We start from the raw sequence: 18087 nt of genomic DNA on the forward strand, positions 1-18087 counted from the left end.
GCCTCACTTGGGCTTGGCAACTGCTCTGCTACTGAGCCACAACCCCAGCCCCTCGAATTTTTATTTTTGGACATGGGTCTTATTAAGTTGCCTAAGCTGGCTTTAAACTTGCAGTCCTCCTGCTTAAGCCTCCCTAGTAGCTGAGATTACATATACATGCACAAGGTAAAGACTTTTCACCTTTGATTTTGAAAGATTTTTTTGTGTGTGTGGTGCTGGGGATTGAACTCGGGGCCTTGTACATAGGAGGCAGGCACTCTACCAGCTGAGCTATATCTGCAGCCTGAAAGATTTTTTTCTTGGGAATAAAATGCTAGACTAACAGAACCTTTCCACCCCCATCTTCTAAAGATGTTGCTTCATGTTGAAAAGTGTGCTGTCCTTTTTGTCTTTATTCCTCTCTGTATGTAACAAGTCTGTTTTTCCTCAACTTGCTATTAAGATTTCTCTTTATCATTGGTTTTAAGCAATTTGATTATGAATGCCTTGATGTGGTTTTCTATGCTTTTGTTGACTTCTTGAATCAAATGTAGTTTTCATTTTACTTAGAAAAATTTTAGCTAGTAGTTTTTAAAATATTTATTTTTTAGTTGTAGTTGGACACAATATCTTTATTTTATTTATTTATTTTTCTGAGGTACTGAGGATCAAACCCAGGACCTCATACGTGCTAGGTAAGCGAGCGCTGTACAGCTGAGCCACAATCCCAACCCTTAGCTAGTATTCTTAAAAGATTTTTCTGGTCCCAAAGCTTTTTAGGGACTCTAATTACATAAGTATTAGGTTCCTGAAGTTTTCCTGCAGCTCACTGATGTTTTTTTTTTTTTTTTTTGGTATTGTTTTTGTTTCTCTTTTTACCCTGTGTCTTATTTTAAGTATTATCTATTGATTTCATCTTTCAGTTCATTAATTTTTCTTATGAAATATGTAATCTGATACTAATCTCCTACAGTATATTTTTCATCTTAGATATAGATGTCCTCTTTCGATTCCCCCCCCCCCCCCCCCCCCCCGTACTATGGATTGAACCCAGGGGCACATTACTAGTGAACTATATCTCCAGCTCTTTTTTTGGGGGGGTACCAGGGATTCAACTCAGGGGCACTCAACCACTGAGCCACATCCCCAGCCCTATTTTGTATTTTATTTGGAGACAGGATCTCGCTGAGTTGCTTAGGGCCTTGCTAAACTGCTGAGGCTTGCCTTGACTTTGCAATTATACTACCTCAGTCTTCTGAGTTGCTATGATCATAGGTATGTGTTGCTATACCCAGCTTTTAGACTTTTAATTAGAATTTGGGGAAAACATTTTTATATAATTGTCCAAGATCCTTTTGTTTGTGTGCTTTCTGATTGGTTTTGATTTTTTCCCTTATTAGAGATTATATCATTCTGATTATTTTCATGTTTGGTAATTTTTAATTGAGTGCTAGGCATTTTGAATTTTATTTACTTTTTATTAGATACTGAACATTGTTTTATTCCTATACATCATTTTTTTTAAAAAAATACCTTTATTTTATTTATTTTTATGTGGTGCTGAGGATCGAACCTAGTGCCTCCCGTGGGCTAGGTGAGAGCTTCACTGCTGAACCACAACCTCAGCCCCCTACACATCTTCTTGAGTTTTGTTTTCGGGTACGTTTTGCTAGTCCTAATTTTAAGCTTTGTTAGGCAAGACCGGAGCAGTTGAGTCTGGGGTTTATTTTGTGCACTGTTGAAGCAAAACTCTTCTGAACCAACATTGGTCAGTCGTATGTTAGTTCTGACTCATTTTTTCTCTTTTCTAGGTCTTAGTTTTCCCCACAAATCAGAACTTAGCTGAAGACTTGAGGGGGTCCTTTGCAAATCTCCCAAATTCTCCATTTCTTTGTGGAGTTTTCTCCTTTTGGTACTTTAATAGGTGACTTCTAGTGTAATTGGCTTCCCTCGACTCCTAGCTTGGTCTTCTCAGAGAGATAATGCAGTCTGGAACTCTCTACACACTTAACTGCTATAACCACAGAGCTCACCTCATTTATTTCCTATCCCTCAAGAATCACTGTCCTTCATTACCTGATGTCCAGTGTCTGGAATATAGTTGCTTCATATAGTCAGGTGCCATACAACAATGTTTTGGTCAACAGTAGACTTCATTGTTATTAAGATTATAAAGGAGTTGAAAAATTTCTATCTCCCAGTAAGTTCAGGATCCTGATCATAACACAAAGCATCACTCACATATTTATGGTAAATAAACCTATTGAACTGCCAGTCATATAAAAGTAGGGTGCATATAATTGATAATGCATATGTATTTACCATAATGTTTGTTTGGTTTTTGGTACTGGTGATTGACCCCAGGGGTACTTTACCCCAGTCCTTTTTTATTTTTTATTTTGAGACAGGGTCTTGCTAAATTGCTTAGGGCCTTGCTAAGTTGCTGAGGCTGGCCTTGACTTGAGATCCTCCTGCTTCATCTTCCCAAGTTGCTGGGATTATAAGCATGCACCACCAAGCAAGGCACAATACTTCATTATTCTTAAAATGGTTTTTCCATTGGGCTCTATAATTCCTATTTTTCTTTTTATATCTTGGGACATCTGCTGTGATTTGAATACAGCATGAATAGCTCCCCCAAGAATTTATATGTTGGAATCCTGGTTTCCAGATTGGCCACTATACTCTTCTTTTTATCATTATTTTAGAGTATACTCCTTATTTTAAAAAAGCTTAAAACAGTTAGACCAGTAGCACCCTTGTATACCTCATGTTAACTGTGCCTGTTGATTGCATCAAAAGGCCCTGTTGAGTGAGTGATCAATACTATCTGGATTTGTGTAACATCGGTGATATTCTCAGAATGATGAGATGTTACTATGATGCATTTCTCAGAACATATCTTTGTTATTAAGTGACACATAACTATATTTTGTTTTTATATTTTCCTGGGAGGATAAAGCTAGTCTTCATTACTCAATTTGGGTGATAATAGAAATTCAATAAAGTTCTTGAGACTTCCATAATATGATGCCATACAACATGTCTAGCTCACATAGATCATAGAATATCAGTACTTTGTGGTGATTGACTCCAGCCTCCTAGTTTTCACTGAAGATAGCAGGCTTGGGGAAGTAATGTTGATTGTCCATATTTGAGAATAAATTTGTGTTGAAGACAGCGCTAGAACCCATGTCTTAACAATGCTTATAAAAGAATTTACCTCAGGGGCTAGGGTTGTGGCTCAGTGGTAGTGTACTCGGTGGGCATGTGTGAGACACTGGGTTAAATGCTAAGCACCACATAAAAATAAATAAATATATAAAATGATGGTATTGTGTCCATCTACCAAAAAAAAAAAGCTATCCTCAAAATAGAACTTAAAAGGGCAAGAATATTGTTTTTTGGGTTTTTCTTACTAGTAAATGTAAAAAAAATTGGTTGGCACTATCCAATTTGCTTTAAGATATTTCATGTATAGTCATCTCTCCATATTCAAGGATGATTGGTTCCAGAACCCCCAAGGATAACCAAATCTGCAAGTGCTCATCACTTGTATGAAAAAGCATAATATTTACCAAAAAAAATAGACTATAGTCATCTTCCTGTTTACTTTAAATCATGTCTAGATTACTTATAATACCTAATACAGTGTAAATGCTATGCAAATAATTGTTATCCTCTATTTTTTTGGGGAATAGTAATAAGAAAAAAAGGACTATATGTGTTCAGTATTGATGAAAAATTCTTTTCAAATATTTTTGACCCAGTTCGGTTCAGTACACAGATGTGGCACCCATGGATGTGAAGGGCCAACTGCGTATAAAAATTAAAGCTGATTTTTTATTTCGTATGAACTTGAAACATGACGTATAATTTAAATATTTTTTTTTTTTTTAAAGAGAGAGTGAGAGAGGAGAGAGAGAGACAGAGAGAGAATTTTTTGATATTTATTTTTTAGTTATCGGCGGACACAACATCTTTGTTTGTACGTGGTGCTGAGAATCGAACCCGGGCTGCACGCATGCCAGGCGAGCGCGCTACCACTTGAGCCACATCCCCAGCCCATAATTTAAATATTATTAATTATTAAGTCCTGTCCTACTCTAAGACGTATTATATTTTGTTTCTATTACCATTTTTTGCTTTGTTTAGTTTCTACAGTTGAATTTCTCCATTATTAATGTTTATGTGATTTAGTTTATAATATAGTTTCCAGTTTGTCACTAAGGTTTTTTGTTGTTGTTGTTGTTTGTTTGTTTGTTTTCCCATTCTGGGCATTAAATCCAGGACATTAGCATGCCAAGCCCAGGCTCTACCACTGAGCTTTACTCTCTACCCCTGTTACTAAGATTTAGTTAAAGTAACTTAAATTTGACAAGTAAGTAGATCACAACCTGGCATCAGACATGGCAGCTTTCTAATTTTATCATATTTGTAAAATTCTAGGCAACTTAGGGGTTTAGGGAACATTGCTGGGAATGAAATGGTGCCTCCTTTCATTGGCTTAGATTCTAGTATAATATCTCATATATTTTTAGTCTTTGAATTCTTCAGCACTTGCCTTCCCTTTTGGGATATTGTACATTCAGTACAAAGAGTACCTAGAAAAAAAAGCATTTTTGTTTCTTATGGACTAGCAACTCCTAAGGGATGGTTTTAAGGGTCATTTGTTGCAGAAAGCTGCCTCTGGATCCATTGACTGGGCTATGTACCCTATTTTGCATTTTCTTTTGTCCTCCTTGCTTTTCCATTGTAAATACTCATCACTCTATAATACCATTAGTTCTTCATTTGTAAATGTTGGGAAACAGTCTTGTTATATTTTCAGGGTTAAACACATAGCTAGTATGTAGCGAAGCCAGGATAGTTTCAGATTTTTTTTTCTCTCTTAGGATAGCAGATTTCCTTTCTCTAAACTGGTCTTTTAAGGGGTATATGATATGTGTCCAACATTCCAGAAAGTTCATTAGAAAATATGATAAAAATATAACTTATTATATATAATTGCGTTTGCACAGGCAGAAACAGACACCATGTTTCTTTGCTTCTGTTTGAATTGAATCAGCTCAGGTCACAATAATTATCTCGTGTTGATCAGAAGTTCCTCTGTGAGTCCCTTGATGGATTTGTAAAGGTTACACATGAGTCAGTGTGGCGTAATGAATAAAACCCCAGGAAGAAGAGCCAGCAGTTAACATACTTATGTTTATCTCTGACTTGCTTTTATAATTCTTGGTAATTTTGTGTTTAAATCATATTATTGTGAAGAAAATTGTTTCCTTCTGAGGAAAAGGAGTAATTCATAATTACCTAGAAAAATCTGAATCATCTCCCCTTATTGTAACTCTACTTTTAACTTGTCCATAAAGCCTCTTTTACAAAGAACAAATGATATTTTTGAGTTTTAACCATAACTTCAGTTGGTTATCTTTTTAAACTATATATTTTGTTGAAGAACCATTTGGGAATCACTAGTATAAAACAATCATGTATAAAAATCTTGTGAGCATTTGCATATCTTACTCACCTCTGTCTCCTAACACTTAGTACAGGGCCTAAAGTAGTATGTTCTGGAAATGTTTATTAGTGAGTGAACAGTAGATCACAACCTGGCATCAGACATGGCAGCTTTCCAATTTTATCATATTTGTAAAATTCTAGGTAACTTAGGGTTTTAGGGGAACATTGCTGGGAATGAAATGGTGCCTCCTTTCATTGGCTTAGATTCTAATATTCCTGGATTCACTGGCTTTACTGTCACATTTTCTGAGCCTGCAAAGAGGTAGAAGAAAATGAGTCTCTGTTTTCAAAATCCATACCTATGCTTTATATGCCAGGCAGTGTGCTATATGCGTTACCTGCTTTATCTCATTTAGTCCTTACAACTGTATTAGGGAGTGGGTATTCTCTACATTTAACAGGTTAGAAAGTGGAGGTGCCAGAAAGTTAAGTTCAAGATCATCTTCCTAATTGGTGGGGGGATCACTTTCCATAATTTGTTTTGGAACCTCTGTCATCTAGAGCATATATTTTTTGGGGGATGGGTACTGGGGATTGAACTCAGGGGCACTTGACCACTGAGCCACATCCCTACATCCCAGCCCTATTTTGTATTTTATTTAGAGACAGGGTCTCACTGAGTTGCTTCGTGCCTCACTTTTGCTGAGGCAGACTTTAAACTTGGGATTCTCCTGCCTCAGCCTCCCGAGCCACTGGGATTACAGGCGTGCACCACTGCGCCTAGCTAGGACCATGTACTCTTTTTTTTTTTTTTTTTTTTTAATATTTTTTAGTTGTTGATGGACTTTTATTTTTATTTATTTTTATGTGGTGCTGAGAATTGAACCCAGTGCCTCACTCATGTTAGGCAAGTGTGCTACCACTGAGCCCCAGCCCCAGCCCCAGCCCATGACCATGTACTCTTAACCATGCAAAATGCTAGTGTAAAATTAATAGACCTCTGGACTGGGGTTGTGGCTCAGCAGTGGAGCGCTCACCTAGCACATTGGAGGCCCTGGGTTTAATCCTCAGAACCACATAAAAATAAATAAAATAAAATTATTGGGTCCAACTACAACTTAAAAAAAATTAACAGACCCAGTACTAGTCTTATCTCTTTTTTCACTCACTTTGAGGCCAGTTAATTTATTCTGCTAAATATTATCTATAAAAAGAGAATAATTATATCTAGTCTATTTTACTTTTTTTTTTTTAATCCCCCCACCCCAAGTTCTGGGGATTGAACACAGGGGTGTTCTATTACTGAGTTACATCCCCTGTGCCCCCTCTTTTTAAAAGAATTTCTTTTTTAGTTGTAGATGGAGACGATACCTTTATTTTGTTTATTTATTTTTTTATGTGGTGCTGAGGATTGAACCCAGTGCTTTACACATGCTAGGCAAGCACTGAGTCACAACCCCAGGCCCACTCTGGTCCTTTTTAAAATTTTATTTTGAGTCAGAGTCTTGCTAAGTGCCAAGGTGGACCTTGAATTTTCAGTCCTCCTGCGTCAATTTCCTGAGTAGTGAGGATTACAAATATGTGTCAGTACACCTGGCTAGCCTATTTTAATCTTAATAATGATGATCAGATTGCTTAATACCCAACTTTTCAAAACATACTTCCCTGTGGTTGGAATACTGTGATAGGACAACTTAGTTTTAAAGAAATTCAGTTAATTTCGGCAAATGTGTGACTTAATGACATACATATGGAGTCAGATTTAAACCATAGTTCTTGTGACTCCAAAGTCCATACCTTTAAACATGAAGTTAGCATTGAGGAGATTTTACAGGGAGCATTTGTAGAGAGAGTTTGTAGAGAGTGAAAGACAGCTTGAATTCAAAGGGAATCCATCTTGGATTTTCTCCATGTTCTTAAGTTGATGTGTAGTTTCATTTGTCATCTTTTATTTTTTCTCTTTTCTATAGAGGTTCGCATTGCTGCTGTAGAGGCTCTCTGCATGCTGGCCCAGTCTTCACCCTCTTTTGCTGAGAAGTGCCTTGATTTCCTGGTGGACATGTTTAACGATGAAATTGAGGAGGTGCGTCTACAGTCCATACATACCATGAGAAAAATCTCTAATAACATTACCCTCCGAGAAGATCAACTTGACACTGTCCTGGCTGTGTTAGAGGTGAGCACTTCCAGTTTGTTAGTCATTTCTTCCATCAAATTTCTACTGACCCCCACTCCTCCCCTTTTAAAACCAGGTATTGTAAGTATATCTATATATCTGGCAGCACAATTCTGCCCTCTCAATATGTCCCTCTCCCAAGATGGAGGAAACTGATAATTAAACAGGAATTTGACATAAACTTGATATTGCTATGATCAGGACAGGACAGGGTACCCTGAGAATATAAATGTTATCTAAACTGAATCAGCTGACTTGAGGTTGGAGATAAAGAAAAGAAACAAAGTGCTGCAGTGGACACTTGAAGGAAGAAAGAATAGGAGGTATTTCTTTCAAGGAAGGAGTGGTATTGGTGTTGGAGAGGAAGGGAGCAATGCCTCTATATCCAGTTTTAAGGGATTGTATGATGTATTCCAGGAATTAAAAGGAGTTCATTATAGTGGTTGCATAGTTGAAGAAATAGAAGAGCTTTTTATTTTATTTTATTCTTCTAGTGAATCATAGGCTGTTGCAGCAGGAAGATGTCTTAGGGATTAGTTCAACCCTGTAGTTTCATAGAGAATAAAGTAATCTGAGGTCTTATAGCCATTAAGAGGCTGTGCCAGGTTATGCACATAGGATTACTTTCCAGACTGTACAACTGTATATCGTTCTTGGGTTATTTATTAAAGAGTGTAGATTTTATTTGTAAGTACTGATTTTAGTTTCTAAATATTAATAAGTGAGATTTGACCTTAGGTCTTCCCACATACAAAAGCAATAGTAATTGAGTGCTTAGTTATTAGCAAACTTGTTTCAGATTTCTGCTGTGTACCTCAGAAAATAGATTGAATGCTTTGATTTTTGAGGTCCCTATAATTCTCCCAGTTGCTTAGGTCTTCTGTGAAATTTTTTTTTCCAAAATTATACATCCTTATTTGTACTTTTCATGTATTTTTCCCTAAGAGGGTGTTTATATTCCATGTATTGTTTCTCATGGGTGGTTTGTATAATGTAACTCTTCTTTTCCTTTTTAGCTTTCTTTCCCACCATTTCTCAACTTTAGTCTGTAGTTACTTCTCTACACATTCTTTCCCTCATCATTTTTGCCTTTAGTGTAATTCTCCTTTTCTGCCTCCAAAATTGCCCTTTCCACTAGCTGACTTTGCTTCTTTTCACAGTCTACATTAGGCAACACATCCAGGAAGCCTTCCCTTCCCATGAGTCTCATTCTTGGGAGAGCTAAATGCTACTCCTCTGTGATATCTCATTTAGACCCCTCTAGCATTTGTTAGGAATTCTGTATTACACAAGATTGTGAGCTGCTGAAGGGGGCAGGGTCCTATCTTCTTTCTTTCTTTTTTTTATTCCCAGTGCCTTGCAGTGTCTGAATAAATGAAGTGCTTAGTAAATAATTGCTAAGTAGCAATAATATGTATAGATATAAACTCTTTGAGTTGGAATTCTATTTAAGAATTTAGACATATATAAACTTACTGTTTGTGTTTATGTGTGCTTCTGGGATTGAACCCAGGGCCTCACACATGCTAGGTAAGCACTTTACCACTGAACTACATCCTCAGCCCTTTTAATTTTGAGAGAGGCTCCTGCTAAGTTGTCAAGGCTGGCCTAGAACTTGTGATCCTCCTGCTTCAGCCTCCAGAGTAACTGGTATTACAGGTGTGTACCACCACACCTGGCTTAAATTTGCTGTTTGTAAAATATTTTTCTACTCTGCCATTGATTGCTTGCTCTTCGACATTTACTGTGTTATTATACTTCGTTGCTTTTTTTTTTTCCCCTTTCCTTTTTGTGGTGGTTAATATCAAACCCAAAGCCTTGCACCTTGTAGGCAAACACTCTACCACTGAGCTATATCCCCATTGCTTTGAACCTTAGTTAGTTCACTCTTCCACCTGGAATTTGCTGGGGTCTTCTTGTTGGTGGTTTTTTGTTTTGTTTTGTTTTTGGGGGGATGTTGTTTGATTTTTGTTTTTACTCAGCACCAAAAAAGAACAAGATCATGGCATTTGCAGGTAAATGGATGGCATTAGAGAAGATTATGCTAAGTCAAGTTAGCCAATCCCCCAAAAAACAAATGCTGAATGTTTTCTCTGATTTAAGGGGGATGACTCAAAGTGGGGCAGGGAGGAAGAGCATGGGAGGAAGATTATTTCTAGATAGGGAAGAGGGGTGGGAGGGAAAGGGAGGGAGAAGGGGAATAGTAAGGATAATGGAAAGTGATGGTCATCATTATACAAAATACATGTATGAAGATTTGAATTTGGTATCAACATACCTTATATTCAGAGTTTATGATAAATTGTGGTATATATGGCAGAATTTGGCGTGAACATACTTCATATACAGAGTTACAAAAAATGTACTATAAATGAGTAATAATGAGTATAATGCATTCCATTATTGTCATGTATGTAAAAAGTAAAAAAAATAAATAAAAAAGAACACAAGTCAGGGGCTGGGGCTGGGGCTCAGTGGCAGAGTGCTTGCCTAGCTTGTGCGAGGCACTGGGTTCAATTCTCAGCACCACATATAAATAAATGAAAAAAATAAAGATTCATCAACATCTTTTTAAAAAAGAGTATTAAAATAAAAAAAGAACACAAGTCATTTTTATTTTTAATAACTTTAAAAACTGTTTTTCCAGTACAACAGTATAACTAGCTGTCTACTCTTGGCAGTGGAGATTTTTCATTTGGGAAGCATTGTATCCTGTGGTTATGTTCACAGCATTTAGAGCTGAGCAGATCTGAGTCAACTTATTAGTCCCTATCTTTGCTCCTTCCTTTTTCCTTTTGTTTCTTTGATATTTCTTGACCACTTGGTATGTTCCAGGCAGGGCTCTAGGAGAGGATACAATAATGAGCACAAGTGATGGCTCTACTCGCATGGACTTTATAATGTAGACACTAGGGAGATAGTGACACACAAAAAAAGCTTTAGTAATAAGCTAAGATCATGGTAGAAATTAGGTTCTATGGGAGTATATCAGAGGAACTTGGTCTTTTAAAGGAGTACAGCAATCAGGAAAGGATTCTAAAGATGAGCTCAAAAAAGAAGGACTTGGGCACTAACTTGGCAGGAAGAGTTGAAAGTGTGAGATGGAAGAATATTCTGGGAGGAGCAGCAGATGTAGAAGATCTGTGGTGGTAGGAAAATGGCCCAGTTGGAGACCAAAAGAGGGTTGTGCCCCTAGAATAAAGAACTAGTACAGATGTGGTGAGAATAGGCTGGAGGGGGAAGTGAGGCCAACTTTATGAAGAGTCTTAAAAGTCACCTCCTACTGTTTACTCATTGTTTGCTTTGGCCATGGTGGCTTCCATGCTATTTTCACACATACTTCCACTTAATGGCCTTCATGCTTGCTGTTCTTTTGATTATTCTGTCTAGAACATCCCACACACCCTAGCTCTCTTTCCCTTCTTAGCTTGTTGTTTTTCATAGTTGCAATGAGGCTCTTATACTGTTGGCATCATGATTGAGTTCCAGACAGGAAGAAAAAGAAAGGACAAAGAGTAAAAGGGGGCAGGGCTACTGTAGCTGGCCCCCTTCCTTTTATAAAATATTTTTTTAGTTGTTGATGGACCTTTATTTTATTTATTTATATGCGGTGCTGAGAATTGAACTCATTGTCTCACACATAGTAGGCAAGCACTCTACCACTGAGCCACAACCCCAGCCTATAGCTGACCCTTTTTAAAATCAATAAAATGAGAGGGTTTTTTGTTTGTTTGTTTTTTAAGGAATTTCAGCCAGTAAATTTCTGAATACTTTGTCACGTGGTCACCCTTGGAAGATAGCTTGGCAGTAGGGGATGGTAGATGGAGCCTGGGGTTTATTAAGAGTGACTACATTTAAAATTACCTTTTTTTTCCTTTTTTAAAGGATTCATCCAGAGATATTAGAGAGGCTCTTCATGAACTTTTATGCTGTACTAATGTTTCAACCAAAGAAGGCATTCATCTTGCGCTGGTAGAGCTGCTGAAAAATTTAACCAAGTACCCTACAGATAGGGACTCCATATGGAAGTAAGGACTTTTCTCTCATTTACTTACTGAATTCCAAAATGTGATAAATGTACAGTGTTGACATTATTTGAAGGATCATTATTGATTGAGGATATAGCACTCAATTTTGCCTTTAATTTAGAAATCCCAGCTGAACACAGTGGTACATGCCTAAAATCCTAGCAACTTGGGGGTTGAGGCAGGAGGAGAGGGCAACTTAGTGAGACCCTATCCCAAATTATAAAATAAAAGGGCCAGGGATGTAGCTTAATGAGTGTCCCTGGATTTAATCCCTAGATCCAGCAAAAAGCAAAAATAAAAAATAAGTTTAGAAACCTCATTCTACATAACCAAACTCTCAGGAGTCTGATTCCTAAAATGAATATCAATTTTAAGTTATTATTTTGTTCTTTCATCTGCGTAGCAAATATTATGTGCTTTCTGTGTGCTGACTATGCCAGGTTCCATGGTAGATTTTATAGTTACAGAGACGAGTCTTATTAGATTTCCTTTTTCTCCTATATAGTTAATAAATGCTTTATTTGTTTTGTATTTTGCACAGTATTATAACCATCATTATCAAGATTAGAGGCAGGCTGACACTTGATCTACAGACAGGGAATGACAATCATTTTCCTCCTAATAATATCTTGTTTTGCTGACTGTTATCAGATTGTTAGTACTAGTCATAAACTTCTATTTGAAGAACTGCTTACATACATGTAATATAAAATGTGTGTTATGGTGTTTCACATATTTAAATGAGCTTTTTGGACGAAATAACTCCAACAGCATACAGTTTATTGATTTTCAAAAAAAATTGTTATTAAAAGTAGAAAAATTTTGGTTTAAACGAGGTATTTGGAAGATATATATCTATATGTATGTATATATGTATGTATCTATCTTAAGAGAGAGAGTGTGTGTGTGTGTGTGTGCGTGTGTGTGTGTGAGATATTGGGGATAAAACCTAGGGCCTTGTGCACATTTGACAATAGCTCTACCACAGAGCTACATTCCCATTTCTCTAGAAGATATATTAAAAGAAAATATATTGAAAATTAAAAATATCATGGGAGTTTGAATCTTGCTCTAGACAGCATTTTTGATATCTGGTTTTCTTTTTTGCCATTTGTTCATGTTTGTACAGTCTCCTACAGCTCAATTAACTATATATTTATTAATTGTCTTCAGGTAGCACTCAGTCATTTGAGGTGAGGCAGATGTAGTGGGGATACACATCTCTGTCAATAATTGTAGTTCTGCAGAGGCACAGAAGGAATGATTAGTTCTGCTTGATGAAAGGCATTTTTCTAGTAATAAAATAAGATTTGTCGATATTTGGCCACCTATAATATTTACATAAGATTGTCTTTATTGGGTGATTGTGGGTCATATAGTTTAACGATATAGTGCTCCAAAATATTTTACTTACCTGTTCTAATTATCATTTAGTTTTTAATCTCTTCCCATGAATGATGGCTTTGTTTAGAAATATTAAAAGAGAATATGATAAAGGAGTAAAAGAATAATCAAGAGTGGTGTGCTAAAGATAGATGCATAAAGAAAAGTTTTGAAGGAGGTAGTTTGTTTTGTTTGTCTCTCTAACCCACAAATGCTTACTGAGGACTTGTAACCCAATAACTATGGTAAGTACTATGGAGATTTTAAAAATGGAGACCCAGCCCTCAAATAGCAGAAAGAGAGAGAAATAAGAAATATATAGATAGGAAGGTGGATGAGACAGTAAAAATTAACTTATTAACAAGCCAGAATTAAATATGGGTAGCTACAGGGATCCAATAATAGCATTCGTGTTTCCCACTTGAGTTCTGAATAGAACTGGGGAGAAAATAAAGGAATGACACCTGGAGCCAAACTGCAACCTTTACATTGTGTCCTAAAGCACAGTGAGTAAAAGGATTTAGAGTAGCCAGAATATTAAAGAGTTGATTTCTTTTTACATAGAAGTAAAACATCAGGTTAAGAAGAGTACTCTTCCTAGCAAGATCCAGTGCTTTGGTTGAAGATGCCTTTCATACCTCAGGTAGTCATAAATTTATTCATGGTATTCATTTTATCTCTTTTGCTGATCTACCTACTCTCCAGTCCCTGGTGAAGTATCATCTGCTATGTGATGTTTTCTCTGATTTTAATGATCTCTTCTACCTTTTCCAGGTAGGAAGTAGAGTGTCTTTCATTTGATAGTTCATTACCTTTGTAGTGCTATTTCTGAATCTATGTTCAGAAGCACATCCCAGGAAAAATCAATGTCTGAGAGACCAGTGTTGAAAAGAAAGACTATTCAGCGGCCAAAGAATGAAGAAGAGGGAGCTTTGCTCACAGATCAGCTTCTCAGCTCCAGAGGGTTGAGATGGGACAGATATAGGATAGGAATAATGAGGAAGGGAGGTAGGCTAATAAAGTGGAGAAATATTCCATTCTTTTCTGGGGAGATCTTTCAGGAGTTCATGTGTCACCTTTGTTCAATCCTTTCACAGTTTAGTATGTCCAGACATGGTGGCTGGTAGGTTGTCTTAGCCTTGAAGGATAAACACGTCTGGGTCAAGTTAACCCTATATTATGGTTTTGGACAAAACATTTATCAAACGATCAATATGTTTACATGCAGAGCTGAGTAGAATCTCACCCAAAGGTTAAGGCAACAAAAGAGACAGACACAATATGAAGACAGAGATGCTGAACTTTTCTTCTTGTTCCAGTTACTCATTGGACATCTTTGAGCCCAAGTGAAGTTAGTGTTTTTAGCAAAAGTGACCTTCAGGGCTGGGGTTGTAGCTCAGTGACAGAGCACTTGCCTAGCACGTGTGAGGCATCACTGGGCTCTACTGCACATAAATAAAATAAAGGTCTATCAACAACTAAAAAAATATTTTAGAAAAAGATGACCTTCAGGCTCCTGAAGAATAACCTAGGTAGCCATCATCATCATCACCCACATGTCAAAGGCATTATGTACATCAAAGCTACTGGGAAACTAATAAGCATTGCCTCCCTGCATGACCTCCATAATTGGTGATTTTTAAGTTAATTAAGAGCAGGTAAAGCTAGAGGGTTTATTTGGACTTTTCCCCAGTTACAATAATGATCATCTTTACTGCAGATTATAAACTCAATGAGGACTTCTGTCTTCATTGTTGAGATTTGAAGTTCTTCTCAATTCAGTACAGCTTCTAAACCAGAATTTAACAAATAAATATAATAAAATACACAGTTACCTCACTTGTATAATTCTATATAGCTCGTAAAGGGTTCTCATGTGGTTGTAATGACTAACATTTAGTTCTTACCATATGACAAATACCTTGTTAAATACTTTACATATTTTTCTCTTAATCTTCATAACAGCTCTATAAAGAATTATTTTTTAAAAAAATATTTTTTAGTTGTTGATGGACTTTATTATTTATTTATTTATATGTGGTGCTGAGAATTAAATCCAGTGCCTAACTCATGCTAAGCAAGTGCTCTACCACTGAGCTACAACCCCAGCCCCTATGAGGAATTTTTTAAATCCCATCTTCTAGACTACAGAACTACCAGTCCAAGGCTACACAATTTCAGACCAGGTCTTTAATTTTTCAGAACTCCACCCAAGATATCAGTTAGACTCATATCTTTTGACTGCAAGTGAAAAAAATCTGATATGAGACATCTTGAACAATAAAGTCTCATTTTTTACATAACAAGAAGGTTGATTTTAGGAATGATCATTGGACAGCTTAACAGGATTAACACCTGGTTGATTTCTCTACAGTTCTCCTTGCTTTTACCTCATAGTTGCAAGATGGCTGCTTCATAAGACAACTCTAAATAAAGAAAGGAAGGAACATTTCTTTTCATGGATTTCCCTTTTTATTTGGTTAGAAAAACATTCTTGAGATGTCCCCTAGCAGACTTCCCCTCTTGTTCCCTTGACTAGAAATGGGTTACTTGCCTCCCAGCAGACACTCACTAGAAAATGAGAAGGGGGATTGCCAGTGTGTTGTTAGATCAAACCCTTGGGCTGTGTTTACCTTCTCTGACCAATTTGCAATCTTCCTATTACCTGAAGAAAATCAGGGATTTCTTGGCAAGGAAAGTGAGGGAAATGGCTGTTGGTTAAATGGTTTAAATAACTAGTAATATCTGCTATACCAGCTCTTTTGTCTTCATAATAACCCGTTTTTTAGATAAATGAATTAACCAAGTTCCAGAATAATTGGATGACTTGAGAATTTCTAATTCCAAATCACATTTTCTGATTCTAATTCCTGGTACTTTCTAAAGTCACTTATTAATTTATTGAAGTGGGTTTTTGTTTGTTTCAGGTGCTTGAAGTTCCTGGGAAGTCGGCATCCAACCCTGGTGCTTCCTTTGGTGCCAGAGCTATTGAGCACTCACCCATTTTTTGACACAGCTGAACCGGATATGGATGATCCAGCCTGTATCCTCTGTGCTTATGATGGGTCCCACTGACTTGACTGGCCACTTTGGAATCTGTTTACAGTGTAGCTGTAGTGGTCTGGGTGTTGTTTTTTTTTTTTTTTTTTTTTTTTTTTGTGTGTGTGTGTGTGTGTGTGTGGTGGTACTGGGGATCGAACCCAGGGCCTTGTGCATTTGAGGCAAGCACTCTACCAACTGAGCTAGTGGTCTGGGTTTTGATTTTTCTATTTCATTTAGATAAAAAGAGTATGTCTGAGAAAGACTGGTGGTTATTAGTCTCAGCTTTCATTTTTAGTTTCACAGTAATTTTTTTGCCATTAATTTAGCATCTACTACAGTCTACATACTCATTAAATGTTTTATACACTTTATCACTGGTCTTCTAAACAACGTTGCAAGGAGGAAAATAGTTTATAGATGAGGAAACAGGTGTATAGAGTTTAAATAACTCTTAAGAAGCAGATCTGATATTTAAAGCCAGAAATCCAAAGCCTGTGCACTTTCCCCTGTGTCTTACACTGTGTTTAATTTGATCTGCAATAAGGGAGACAATGCCTTAAGCTAGTCTGCATGATTACTCTGTTTCTAATACATAATTAAACCCAGTGCCTCACACATGCTAACCAAGTACTGTACCACTGAGCCACAACCGCAGCCCCTATGAGGAATTTTTTAGATCCCATCTTCTAGACAATAGAACTACCAGTCCAAGGCTACACAGTTTCAGACCAGGTCTTTAATTTTCAGAACTCCACCCAAGATATCAGTTAGACTCAGTTGGTTTGTGATGGCCTCCTGCAGCATACCATGGGACTGGATTGTTTCTGGTAATGGGAATACATTCACATTAGCATATCCATTCTCTCCTAGGGTTCCTTTTGCTCTATGAGCAGAACCATGAGGTTTAGGGATATTTGTTGAAACACATGGATCAGCCAGATTCCTAGCTGTTAAATGAAGGTATCTGTTGTTTTCCCCTTAATTCCTTTTGTTTACTTTCACAGTGAGTTTGAGAATATTTTTTAAAGCTTTATATAATTGATATATTAAATAATGCCTAACTATGTATGTTTCATCTAAGAAAGAACTTATGAAGGTGTATTAATTTGAAAATTCTTCAGAGAGTACTTGTAGGCTAAGTCTTATCACTAATCTCAGAAGACATTTCGAAGTGCTCTGAAATCGAAGGCCTTTTCATATTAAAAAAAAAATATACGTGCAATCTCTCTCTCTCTCTCTCTCTCTCTCTCTCCTTGGGGAATTCCACCTTTATGTATATGTAAAAAGCACCAATCAAAAATAAATAAATGGGGCTGGGGTTGTGGCTCAGCGGTAGAGTGCTGGCCTAGCACGTGCGAGGCCCTGGGTTTGATCCTCAGCACCACATAAAAACAAAATAATGTGTCCACATAAAACTAAAGATACATAAATAAATAAATATTTTTTAAAAACAAATAAACAAAATAAAGGTATTTTAAAAATAATTAAATAAACGGGGGCTGGCTGTAGTTCAGTGGCAGAGCATTTACCTAGCATGTGTATGGCACTGAGTTCAATGCTTAGCACTGCATAAAAATAAAACAAATAAAATAAGGGCATTCTGTCCAAATAAACTACAATTTTTTTTTTTTTTTTTAAATAAACAGTAGAGGAAGAATAGGGGAGAGAGGTGGGAAGGGAAAAGGTGGGAAATGGAGACTGAAATGGAGTAAATCAACTTCCATGCATGTATGACTTTGTCAGAATTTAACCCTACTGTGATGTATAACTATAATGCCCTAATTTAAAAAAAATTTTTTGAAGCCTATTTTGGGAAGATTCTTTGTAGTTGAAAGATAATATTGCTTATGAATTAAATTTGACTGTAAGTAACAAGAGATTGCCCCCAAATGTAGCTTAAACAAATTAATATGTTTATTTTTCTCCAATGCAAGAAAAATCTGGAGGTAAAACTAAAACTGTTCAGTCCTGTTCCATATTATAGCAGCTTCCACATTATTCTTGGTGATCCAGACA

At 36.7% G+C, this 18087-nt stretch overlaps 1 protein-coding gene across 2 annotated transcripts in view; it reads left to right on the forward strand.

Moving 5' to 3' along the window:
- The window catches only part of Ints4 (integrator complex subunit 4), a 102230-nt gene that overhangs the window by 44500 nt on the left and 39643 nt on the right, over nt 1-18087 (forward strand). For both annotated transcript variants that reach the window (XM_076846592.2, XM_076846593.2), the window contains exons 11-13: nt 7413-7618; nt 11504-11646; nt 15957-16072. In XM_076846592.2, coding sequence (XP_076702707.1) covers nt 7413-7618; nt 11504-11646; nt 15957-16072 — 465 coding nt within the window. The remainder of the gene's footprint in view (nt 1-7412; nt 7619-11503; nt 11647-15956; nt 16073-18087) is intronic.

The sequence above is a fragment of the Callospermophilus lateralis genome, chromosome 2, assembly GCF_048772815.1.
Source record: "Callospermophilus lateralis isolate mCalLat2 chromosome 2, mCalLat2.hap1, whole genome shotgun sequence".
NCBI classification, from domain to species: domain Eukaryota; kingdom Metazoa; phylum Chordata; class Mammalia; order Rodentia; family Sciuridae; genus Callospermophilus; species Callospermophilus lateralis.